Below are 11080 nucleotides of genomic sequence, written 5' to 3'. Positions count from 1 at the left end.
AGAAAATAACAGTTATAGCTTGTTAGACAGTTTTATTGTTAAAGAAAATGTACCTGTTTGATAAGTTCAATATATAAATATATTTATTATATATAAAATTTTCCTGGTGTGGAAGATGTTGCACAAGTTGTTAGGATTTAGAAGTGGCCTTATTTGAGTGGCATTTGATTTATACATAAATATATTATGATGAAAAAATTAATAAAGATCTAGCTTATTAAAATGGTACGAATGTATTTTTTTTTTATTACGCTATCAAACAAATATATTGTAAATCTACTTATATAATATATATAAATTAAACCTCGAAATGCAAAATATTTATATAAAATTGGTATAAATTAATTATTGAACATTTCGATTTTCTTATTCAAACTATCATTCATCCAGTCCTTTGACACATCATCCAGATGGTTATCAAAATCCACCAGCTCCTCAAAGTCCCTGCTCTCTATCAGTGCTGAGCAAATGTCCAATGTCTCATCTGTATTCAAACTGACCTTCTGAATATTCACTTCCCTGTATTTGCCATCACTGAATTGGGCTACTCTAATTGCTAAATTATCTAATTGCATACTCAATTTGGAATTGTCAATCTGTAAAATAAATAAATGAATAAATTTTATAAAATAATGATTTATATATTTTATACTTACAACAACCAAACAGGCATTTGGACAATTCTCAGCAATTTTATCTGCAATCCGATGCTGGGCCCTTTCAAATGAGCAATCCCATAGGTTCTCATGAGCAGTATAGTATCCAGCAATTGTAAGTCCTGCTTGTGAAGCTACTTGGTCAATCTGCAGGAAGGAAATGATTAGTAGGTATATACTGCATGAATGGAATGCTATTAATTACTTGAGTTAAGGCGATTTCAGCCATAGGAGTGAGGTTAAGGGCAATATGAAATAAAGGCACTGCATCGACGAACTCAATTTCCTTCCCTTTCACTGGGGTTTTTGCTAGGAGCACTCCGTTCACTGCTGCGTACGGATATTTAGCCGCATGCAAAATTATTTTGCAATAAGCTTTAGAACTAAAAGTAATGTCAGTCATGATTATTGATCTTAATTTCACAGGTTATAAACACTTGACAACAAAACGTCACACCATGACAATTTTGTTCTCATTTTTTTCAAAATCATATAATCCACAGAAATTAAATTTCAAACTACTATAAACTAGTATGTTAAAAAATAACTATGTACCAATCAATGGTTGCAAAAAAGTATGAAAATAATAGTTTGCTCGATACCGTTTCCATCTAGCGTTCCAATGAAAAGTAAAATTTAAATTAGTCTAATTGCAATTAATTATTTATGGAAAACTAGTTTAAACAAAAAATAATCCTATCAAAATCTTAAGTCTATTAGCATTAGTAAACAAATTTTCTAAATTATCGAAGCACGTGCTATTTGTTTACCAATAATGACGTGTCCTTAACCTTGTAAATTATAAATAAATATTCCAAAATACAAAGTCCTGTTTGGTGACAATTAGTGCACTGTTTTTAACCATGGTAAATGATTCAAGAATTGTAATAATTGGAGCTGGTGCTTCTGGTATTGCTGCAGGCAGGAAACTACTAGAGTATGGTTTTAAGAACTTGATAATTTTGGAGGCTGAAAATAGAATTGGGGGTAGAATAAATAGCACAAAATTTGGGGAAAGCATTATTGATTTGGGGGCTCAGTGGTGTCATGGGGAGGAAAACAATGTAGTCTATGATATGGTTAAACATTTGAATTTACTTGAAACTTCCAAATGCACTTACTTGAACAATCAATTTTATAACTCTACTTCCAATCTAGTAAATGTAGAAATTACAGACATGTTGCATGGCATTGCTTCCAGAATCACTTGTGACTTTGATAGCATGAAAAATACCAAAGAGTCATTTGGTGATTATTTCATAAGGTCTTACATAAAAGAAGCTAAGCAGGAGTTTGGGACAAATAGAGTTAATCTAGAAATTGCTAATCAATTTGTACATTGGTTTCATAAAATGATTTTATGCTATGATGCTCCAGCAAGTTGGTTTGATATGTCTGCTGCAGGTTTAGTGCAGTATGAAGATTGCAATGGAGACCCATTGTTGAATTGGAAGGATAAAGGATACAGAAGTTTTCTGGATATCTTAATGGTAAATATTCTGCTTTGTTTTTAACTGTTATTTTATAGGAAATATGTTTAAGGGGAAATATGCAAAAGAATTAGAAGAGAAAACCATTTTGAACAAGGAAGTCAGACAGATTATTTGGAACTCTGATGAAATCAGTATAAACTGTTCAAATGATTCAACATTCAAAGCTGATCATGTTATAGTGACATTATCAGCAGGAATTCTCAAGGAGCAACATTTGAAGCTTTTTGTGCCACAATTGCCTTTCTACAAAGCACTTGCTATTGATGGTCAAGGCTTTGGTACAGTTAATAAAATTTTAATAAAGTTTCCGCATAAATGGTGGAAAGACGAGGACACGTCTTTTTGCTTCCTATGGACTGAGGATGATAAAATGAATATTTTAAATCAATTCCCACAAGGACCCAAAAAGGTGGATTTACCAAGTTTTTTATGACTGTATTAATTTTACAATATACTTTTAGAATGGTAAATCTTGGCTTGAAGATATTAGTGGTTTCTTTGTAATAGACAGTGATTCAACTACTCTATTATGTTGGATGGTCGGCGAATTCGCGCGAGAAGTGGAAATGTTGGATGATAAAATTATAGAATCAGGTTGCATGTTTTTACTCGAGAAGTTTTTAGGAAAATTCTACGAAATTCCAAGTGCTTCAAATTTCATCTGGTAATTAACTTTTCAGCGTGCAGTTACATAATATTACGTTATATTTAGTTCCAGATGGTTCAGCAATAATCACTTCCGCGGTTCGTACTCTTTCAAGAGCGTCGATAACCAAGAACGATTAACCACATCTTCCAAATTAATCGAACCATTGGTAGGTGCCAACAATAAACCGTTGATCCAATTCGCAGGTGAAGCAACGCATCCAAAGTATTTTTCCAGTGTTCATGGAGCTGTGGAGACAGGTTTTAGGGAAGCGAGTCGCATTTTAAACTATTACAAGTAAATATAACAACTCTTCCAATAATTTAAAGGCTGTATTTTGTTTTTTTTTTTGAAGGAACGGTGAGGTGCAGAGCAGTAAACCAATGCTAAATTCTAAATATTAAATACAAATTTATATATTTTGTTGTTCCGTATATTATAAAGTTTATAAATAAAATGATTCATATTTCTTTACTGAGAATATTTCGTTATTACAACTAAAAATAAAACGTTTTTTTATATATATTTCAAATAGGCTTCTTTTTATATCAAATAATGCAAGAATTGTTGAGCGTAAAATTGACATTAAATGCACGTATTGTACGACGTGTCAATTTCACTAGTCATAAAGAATCACAACTTATTTATTTATACAAAAAACAAGTATAAGAAGAAACAATGAGGATTTTTGTAGTTTCCGAAAAACTCACTTTTGCGCCAGTAAATACCAAACACATTTATCACAATATCAATAATAAAAGTAATAATATTAATAATAGTTATATTATATATTAAATAAAATTCTCTGTGAAAGATTCAATTTCGGTTGACGTATATATCTAAATAATTTTTTTTTCCAATAATGGTTTTGGTTTTCAATTTTTGATGCACATGAGAAATTAGTGTGACGCTTTAAAACAACTGCCATTGACCCAGAACTGCGTTCTTGATAGCTTCTATGTATTGGGCCGGGACCCAGTAAATCCAATACCGTGATGCTTCGGTGGGACCTAATTGTAATCCCTGAATAGTTGAAATGTTAAGATATTTGTCGGCCGTTTCGTGCTTATTATATACATACCATTACGTGATATTCCTCGTGTCCCTCAATGGGTTCAGAAACGATGTTTTTGATGGAACCCATAGGTAGTTTCTCCGTTCGTTCCTTTGTGCTGAGCCAAAGCTGATCAGCTTCCAGTTTGAAAGTCAAACGAACTTTGCCGCTGTGTTTGTTGAGCATACCAGACAATGGCACTGGCGGTAAACTTTCCTGAAAACAATTACAGAATCAATTAAAACCCGATAAATGCAAATTGTAGGCTGATATTTACATTTTTACTTTTAATGCCTGGCATTACATCATCTGGAATGCCCTTGTCCAAAACTTTACGGTGGATTTTCTGCTTGCTTAGTGGTTCTTTAGTAGAGGCTGCCTTTTCAGCTTCAGCAACATCCTGCAGAAAAATAATTTGAGGATTAACAACTTTACAAGCAAGTTGTTATTATAATAATTACTTGTTTGGTAACATAAGAAACAGCTAAAACATCATTCAGGGTTGAACCAACCAACATAATTTTGGCTCCTTTAGTTATGCCAGAACTAATCAATGTCTGGTTGTCTTGCAAAAGTCCTTTATACATTAATTTTTGCATTGAGACTGGTACACCTAAAAGAAAGAATGATCATTGAAAAATATAGTTTTGATTAAGAAAAAAAGCAAAAAGATCAATATATTTACCAACTAATCCTTGCAATTGCTTTTTGAAGTCTGCAATAGTTGTATTTGAGGGGGCATTAACATTATATTTATTCTTATTATACACTACTTTTACTTCTATTACTTCACTAGGTGTTTCAGCCTTGTTTTCACAGTCACCAGACTCTGTTTTGGGTATTTTACAATCAGATGGTTTGTCCACTTTTTCTTCAGTAACACAGTTCTGTTCCAAGGAGGAGACAGTTTCCAATGTGGTTGTAGCATCCATTCCTGTAATTTGGCATTCGATAGGTTTAGCTGCTCCTTCAATTCAAGCAACATACAATTAGATATTTATTATCACAAAATAAAGGGAATGAGATAAATATGACATAGGTTAAAAATGACTTGCACGAATAAAAGCCTTTGACAGTCGTTCCGAAAACGAGATTCGGTTATTTCGAATGTTCACAAATATGTTTAATTACTTTTTCTCGGTAAGAAAAACGATTTTCATTGAAAGTTTAGGAAAATAAAAGTGATTTAAGATATATTTGACTTACCTACAGGCTCCATCTTGAATATCAGACACCGATCATATGTGCAGTTAACTTCACGTTGCAGTATTTGCAACTAAGAATTGGCCATTATTTTCAAGTTAAATTAAATTTCTAAATAATTTTTCTTTGCTAAATACTCAGGAAAACATTAAATTCAATAATGCGAATATATTTGATTCTCGAATTTAAAAAAAATGAGTGTCTGTGATTGGTTCAAAATTTTGAAATTTGATATGTGACATATGGAAAACATCAATCAGAGCTGTCAGGATGACATTTGAATAAGCAGGAAGGGGGATATATTGTTTCGTCAAGATTGGTTAAGATCGTTAAGATGTAAACAGAATCATGAGAAGAACGAGAAAATGCGAGGTCGAAATAAAATTGAGGCAAGATTTCGATAATCTTAATAAAGTGTTGACGAAAAATGGGGTGACTGTGAATAAGTTGAAGAGTTCTACTCAACAAATCAGGAAGAAGGATTCCCAATGGAGTTTCCTTTACATTGGCGCGTCCGTAATTTTACTATTTACTGCACTGTGTGCTTGTAATATTTTTGATAATCTTATAATCTCTCTAATTGGAATAAGATGTTTGATTCCCAACAACTATTTTGTGTGGGAAGCAACCAGACCTATCTCTGATTGTGGTTTTTGCCTTAATGTAACAGCACCAATAATTTTACACAATGCAAGCCGTGAAGAATTTGCTCCATATGCATACACATCAAAGCCTATCATAATCAGAAAGGCTTTTCTGCATTGGCCGGCTTATGAACTATTTAATTTTTATTTCTTTAAAGAGCTGTATGAAAGTATTGATGACTCCATTCAAAGTGTTGATGAAGAATGTCAATTCTTACATTTCAAATCTAATTTTATTTCACTCAAAGATGTGTTTGATATGACCAAAGATAGAATTAACAATAAACCTGGACAAAACTCCTGGTATGTTGGCTGGTAAGTGTTATTCTAATTTTAATAAACAAACTTACTTATTATATCTAATTACAGGGGTAATTGTCATTCACAAGTTTTAAAAGAAATGCGAAAGCACTATCCAAAACCTCATTTTCTACCTGATGACTGTGAAATACCTTCCAAAGAATATGTGTTCATGGGATATGATGCTGGAGCAACAATGCATGTAAGTTAATTACTTAAACCACCCACAATATACTTGTTACAATAATACTATTTACAGCTTGATTTTATTAACCGTTTAATGTGGCAAGCTCAATTGAAAGGCTCAAAGACTTGGAATTTATTGCCATCCAATGAGTGTGAGCAATTCTGTTCACCAGTTACCTTCAAAGTTTATCCAGGAGATGCTGGTGAATACACGCAATTAACACAAAAATGGAATAAACGTTGTAAAAGTCTTGATTTTTTTCCAGTTCTAGTAGATACAAGAGTTTGGTACCATGGAACTACAATCACTCCTGGAGAATTCAGTTTGTCCATCCAATCAGAATATGGATAAACTTCTTATAAGATGCTTGAAGCAAGCGTCTGACACAATTTTAAACAAGCGCACATTATATTGTGCCATTTTTTAACGAAACCAAATTTCTGCCAAATATTTTTTTAAATGAACATTGTAGTCTTAGTTATTTATAAAGATAAGTTACCAAAATTATTATCTTGCCAAACGTGCCATAATCAATTTTAGTTTGTATTTTTAAATTATTTATATAATATATTTATCATATATTTTAATTCCTTATTTTTTTCCTATACATTCATATATATATATATATATATATATTACTGAAAAGTGATTGCAATAATATTTAAAGTGTGAGAATGACCTCATTGTCTAATTTATAGTCTTTTGTAGAGTGTAAATTTGTTTAAATCTCAGGCTCTCACCTTCTTTAATAGAATATGCAACCAAATTTTCTTATGCAAAGTACTTAACCTATTGCAACTATTTACAAATATCAATTGTGATACTAACTTGATATCTGAATACAATGGATGATTCATTGGAAGATATAGCAGCGGAATTTGAAAAGGAATTTACTGCTAATATAGTAGAAGATAAATCAATAATACCAGAAACAAAAGAGGAACCACAGAAACCTGGTCCTTCTAGAGTGTCAAGAAAAACCCACTGTTTATCAGTTAACCCAAAGCAAAAGGGTAATCCTATATTGAAATTTATTACAAATGTACCATGGGAGTATGATGAAATTGTACCTGATTACCAGATGGGACAAACTACTTGTGCATTGTTTCTATCACTGAGATATCACAACCTGAATCCAGATTACATACATGAAAGATTGAAATTGCTAAAGAAAATGTACCAGTTGAGAGTACTTTTAGTTCAAGTATTCAGTTGATCTATGTTGTTTAATATACAAGTAACATGCTTAAGTTTTAGGTAGACATTAATGATCCTCATCACTGTTTAAAGAATCTGACCAGAATATGCATTTTGGCAGATATGACTTTAATATTGGCTTGGAGCCCAGAGGAAGCTGGTAAAATCTTGGAAACCTATAAGATTTATGAAACAAAACCAGCAGATAAGATTATGGAGAAAAGTGAATCATCTCCTCATCTCAAAGTATTACTAAATATTATATTACTATACAGCAATACCTCGCATAGTCCGGTTAATTCAGTTCCCGCACTGTTTGAAACCGTACAAAAAGAGACTTCAATATATATTTTTTTAGAATTTATTTTTATTTTGCTCTCTTAAAATTTAGAAACGTATTACAGTGAATTCGTACTGTTCAAAGCCGTACTATGCGAGGTATTGCTGTATTTAATTTATTGAACAAAATTAAATTTGTTCTTATGGAACATGTAAAAAAAATATGATTATAAATGAAATTTTATATTTCAGTTAGTTCAAGCTTTAACGTCAATCAAACCGGTGAACAAAACGGATGCCATTACATTGATTTCCAAATTCAAAACGTTAAAAGGAATTCTGCAAGCTTCGGAGTATCAACTATCGGAATGCCCAGGATTTGGTTCAAGGAAAGCCAAAAAGTTGTACCAAACACTACATGAAAACTTTTGTAGATAATGTTATTTTTGTATTAATTATATTATTTATTATATATCATGAAAGATGTAAAATTAATATTTCTATGAATTAATTATTTCCATATAAGTATTTTTTTTTTATATAAAATTATTTACATTTTTGCTATATAACAAATGCGCATTCTATAATGTTGTACGCTGCTCCAGTATGGAAAGAAGCGATGAAGGTACAGTCCAACGTAGGGGAGCAATAAGGGTCTGCAGCACTTTCTCCTGAGATGCAGTTCAAATAATTACTGACATGCCACCAATCGAACTCTTAGCCAGAGAGAGAGAGAGGAGTGAGCAAGGAAACTTCCAAGGCTAGACTGCTGGAAAAGTGGCAGGAAAAATGGGATAATTCAGAGAAGGGATCCTGGACTAGACGCTTAATCCCAAAAATAGAACTCCGGATATCCAGAAAACAACATATAAGCCAAGCGCTTTCCGGACACGGGTGCTTTATCAAGTATCTGCACTTTATAGCAAGAAAGGAAGGAAGATAAGTGTAAATAATAGACATTAACGGATAGTTCTAAATTGGATAATAAAAATTGTTAAATAAAGAAAAAAACTTGTGTTGTTTTAAAATCTTATAGTTTTATTAACATATAGTTTGTTTTAAATTTATTTTAAGAAATGCACATATGTTTATTAAAAACGTCTAAAGTAAATTCAGTTTATACATATACAAATTTAAAGGTTGATAGTGAAACAATATTTATATATTCACAAAACTTGGTTTCTTCACGATTTAACAATATTATTTTTATAGTTTACCTTGTATATTTTAAAAATTTAATAACAGGCAAATAGACAGATTGATAAGATTAAATTTAGTTCTTAAATAATTTGATTATAATCGTTATATATATTCTGTGTTAATTATCGATACATATATTGTAATTCCAACATCCATAAATAAAGCTTCTTCCTAAGATAGTGAACTTGAAATCCAATATAAATTTGCGTGCAATTAAGGAAAGTTGCAAAGTTCTATGGAAAAGCTCTATGCAAGTGCAAAAGTTATACAAGTTTTACAGTTAAAGTGTATCACAGAACTATGTATTAAATACATTCTCTCTTTTTAAATAATAATCCTTCACTGGTGGGTTATATAATATTTTAGTTAAAACACTCATCTAAAAAAAATCTATTTATCATTATCCAATAAGTTTCCAATAATATATCTTTATATATATTTCTAACAATGGAGTACATTTTCTTATATTTATATATAATGTATACCTTTTAAAATTACATTTAATTACACTTAACGCATAAAGGATATTAAGCCGAATGACAACGAAAGGAAAAGTGTATTGCAAATTGTTCCCTTATACAATAAAATATAAGTATAATGAAACCGCTCGATCCTTGTTCACAACCAAATTGATTCAAACTCAATTAATCACACATCCCTATAATCAATTAAAAAACGAATTTAAAATGACAAATTATATATAATAAACTGAAGGACAATACTGAACAAATTCGTTGTGCATAACTTAAAAAAACAAACAAAAAAACACCTATGTTTGCTGTTGTTGTAGCTCTTCATTCATTCCAAGTATATAAAAAAATAATTCACCGGAAATAAATAAATCGAATGCCTGAGTTCTAAATGTACTAAATAAATTAATTTAAAAGTAGCTGCCAAGTAGCGTAACCAGATGGAAATGTGCAAGAAATTATATATATATAAAAAATTATAAAATAAAAAAAAATAAAGAAAATTAAATCTTTCGCTTTTCTTCTTTTTATATCAGATCAATCAATTTGTTTTATGATGCACATTCTAGGGGGGCCACAGCTACGGAGGGGCGAGGAACAGAGGTTAGATTTGACCTAATCGCGTCGGGTTTTTGCCCCAGGCCCCCTCCGCCGTCATACGTACTCCAATGGCGATCGTTTACCCTTTCCGCGTTGTTCCATCATCCTCTCCAACAGTTTCTTCAGTTCACTTATAATCCAGACCGACGATGTTAATGTTACCAAGAAAAGCATATCTGCAATACATAAATATATAAAAACAAGTTCTTCATAAATATAACGAATAGCGAAAAATTGAACCACTTAGTTTTAAATAAACCTAAGTTCAATTATTCTATTGAAACGTTATACTCATTATTTTGTTATTCCTTTGATCTTATCGTGTAAACAAGCTAACACTAAGCTAGTATATAATATGTTGTGAACTTTTTTTATTTGATTTTAAATTTATTTACGGCTTATAGGTCGAGGTAAAAGAAAATAAAAACATTAAATTAGATTTCCAAGAACAAAGACTTATTATCCATGACATGGTATTTCTAAATATAGGCCGTATTGATTTTAGATGGGAAATTGAATTTTAGTCCTTACCTCCGCATGTCAACGCTTCAGTTTGGAAAACCTTTTGCAGCGGTGGAAAATAAACGACCAGCAATTGACCGATGACCGATAGAGAAACAGCAATTAGGAACATTCGATTGCTGAATAGGCCGATGGAAAATATGCTCTTCGTCTGCGAACGGCACGATAGGGCGTTCCACATGTCAAAGAACACGAAACACGTGAAGGTCATCGTCGTGTCTCGTCGAGTGATTCCCGCAGAACTCATCTGTGCATATTAGATTAGAATGTTGCAAGTAACAAATAAGAATTGTGTAATTACCTCCTTTTTGAAGACCCACAATGTTCCGGCAATAATTACAACCGCAGAGAGCATGACGTTTCCAATTAGTTTTCGCGTGATCATGGGCTCTTTAGTATTTCTTGGTTTTTGGCGCACCACATCCTTTTCAACGGGCTCAACTCCCAAACTCTGAGCCGGAGGTCCATCCATTATAATGTTAATCCACAAAATCTAATAAATCGCAGGTAATTAAACAATTAATTAAATTAGAAAATAAACTTTTGCTAACCTGCATAGCATTCAATGGATTCGGTATTCCCATCAAAGTAGCCAAAGCAATCAATGATAGTGCCGCAATCGAGGTGGA

The 11080-nt window shown here is 31.9% G+C and overlaps 6 protein-coding genes across 9 annotated transcripts in view; 3 read left to right on the top strand and 3 right to left on the bottom strand.

The window, feature by feature from the left end:
* Positions 1–35: 35 nt before the first annotated feature.
* On the bottom strand, positions 36–1179 carry LOC108565412 (ER membrane protein complex subunit 8/9 homolog). Its single transcript, XM_017924850.1, has 3 exons — positions 862–1179; positions 657–803; positions 36–596 (listed from the first exon to the last, which is right to left on the bottom strand). The coding sequence occupies exons 1-3, from the start codon at positions 1057–1059 to the stop codon at positions 342–344; spliced, it is 600 nt and encodes a 199-aa protein (XP_017780339.1). The 5' UTR covers positions 1060–1179; the 3' UTR covers positions 36–341.
* A 151-nt stretch (positions 1180–1330) lies between these two features.
* LOC108565410 (spermine oxidase-like) lies at positions 1331–3602 on the top strand. The gene is made up of 5 exons (XM_017924845.1): positions 1331–2146; positions 2199–2558; positions 2611–2813; positions 2862–3092; positions 3151–3602. Exons 1-5 carry the CDS (start codon positions 1520–1522, stop codon positions 3197–3199), a joined length of 1470 nt encoding a protein of 489 aa, XP_017780334.1. The 5' UTR covers positions 1331–1519; the 3' UTR covers positions 3200–3602.
* Positions 3603–3674: 72 nt separating this feature from the next.
* On the bottom strand, positions 3675–5164 carry LOC108565411 (ubiquitin domain-containing protein UBFD1-like). 3 transcript variants are annotated; one of them, XM_017924848.1, is made up of 6 exons: positions 5056–5164; positions 4535–4783; positions 4311–4462; positions 4127–4249; positions 3877–4065; positions 3675–3818 (listed from the first exon to the last, which is right to left on the bottom strand). In XM_017924848.1, exons 1-6 carry the CDS (start codon positions 5066–5068, stop codon positions 3708–3710), a joined length of 837 nt encoding a protein of 278 aa, XP_017780337.1. In that variant the 5' UTR covers positions 5069–5164; the 3' UTR covers positions 3675–3707. The 3 variants fall into 3 exon arrangements, with proteins under 3 accessions (XP_017780337.1, XP_017780336.1, XP_017780338.1); XM_017924847.1 differs by having other exon boundaries at positions 4535–4816; positions 5056–5160; XM_017924849.1 differs by lacking the exon at positions 5056–5164 and adding an exon at positions 4837–4975.
* A 67-nt stretch (positions 5165–5231) lies between these two features.
* On the top strand, positions 5232–6703 carry LOC108565394. The gene is made up of 4 exons (XM_017924821.1): positions 5232–6011; positions 6066–6198; positions 6256–6385; positions 6449–6703. The coding sequence occupies exons 1-4, from the start codon at positions 5401–5403 to the stop codon at positions 6532–6534; spliced, it is 960 nt and encodes a 319-aa protein (XP_017780310.1). The 5' UTR covers positions 5232–5400; the 3' UTR covers positions 6535–6703.
* Positions 6704–6965: 262 nt separating this feature from the next.
* Positions 6966–8142, top strand: LOC108565395 (DNA excision repair protein ERCC-1). Its single transcript, XM_017924822.1, has 3 exons — positions 6966–7387; positions 7441–7626; positions 7912–8142. The coding sequence occupies exons 1-3, from the start codon at positions 7028–7030 to the stop codon at positions 8095–8097; spliced, it is 732 nt and encodes a 243-aa protein (XP_017780311.1). The 5' UTR covers positions 6966–7027; the 3' UTR covers positions 8098–8142.
* A 1711-nt stretch (positions 8143–9853) lies between these two features.
* LOC108565404 (calcium-transporting ATPase type 2C member 1) overlaps positions 9854–11080 on the bottom strand; it is an 11756-nt gene continuing 10529 nt past the window's right edge. For both annotated transcript variants that reach the window (XM_017924836.1, XM_017924835.1), the window contains exons 8-11: positions 11003–11080; positions 10753–10944; positions 10461–10698; positions 9854–10105 (exon numbers count right to left, since the gene is read on the bottom strand). The exon at positions 11003–11080 is cut by the window's right edge and continues 40 nt beyond it. In XM_017924836.1, the coding sequence (XP_017780325.1) occupies positions 9984–10105; positions 10461–10698; positions 10753–10944; positions 11003–11080 (630 nt within the window). In that variant the 3' untranslated portion in view covers positions 9854–9983. The remainder of the gene's footprint in view (positions 10106–10460; positions 10699–10752; positions 10945–11002) is intronic.

This window comes from Nicrophorus vespilloides, unplaced genomic scaffold (genome assembly GCF_001412225.1).
Source record: "Nicrophorus vespilloides isolate i.1.1-1 unplaced genomic scaffold, Nicve_v1.0, whole genome shotgun sequence".
NCBI lineage: Eukaryota > Metazoa > Arthropoda > Insecta > Coleoptera > Silphidae > Nicrophorus > Nicrophorus vespilloides.
The sequence above is the reverse complement of the archived record's forward strand: the minus strand, read 5'-3'. Positions and strand labels throughout refer to the sequence as shown.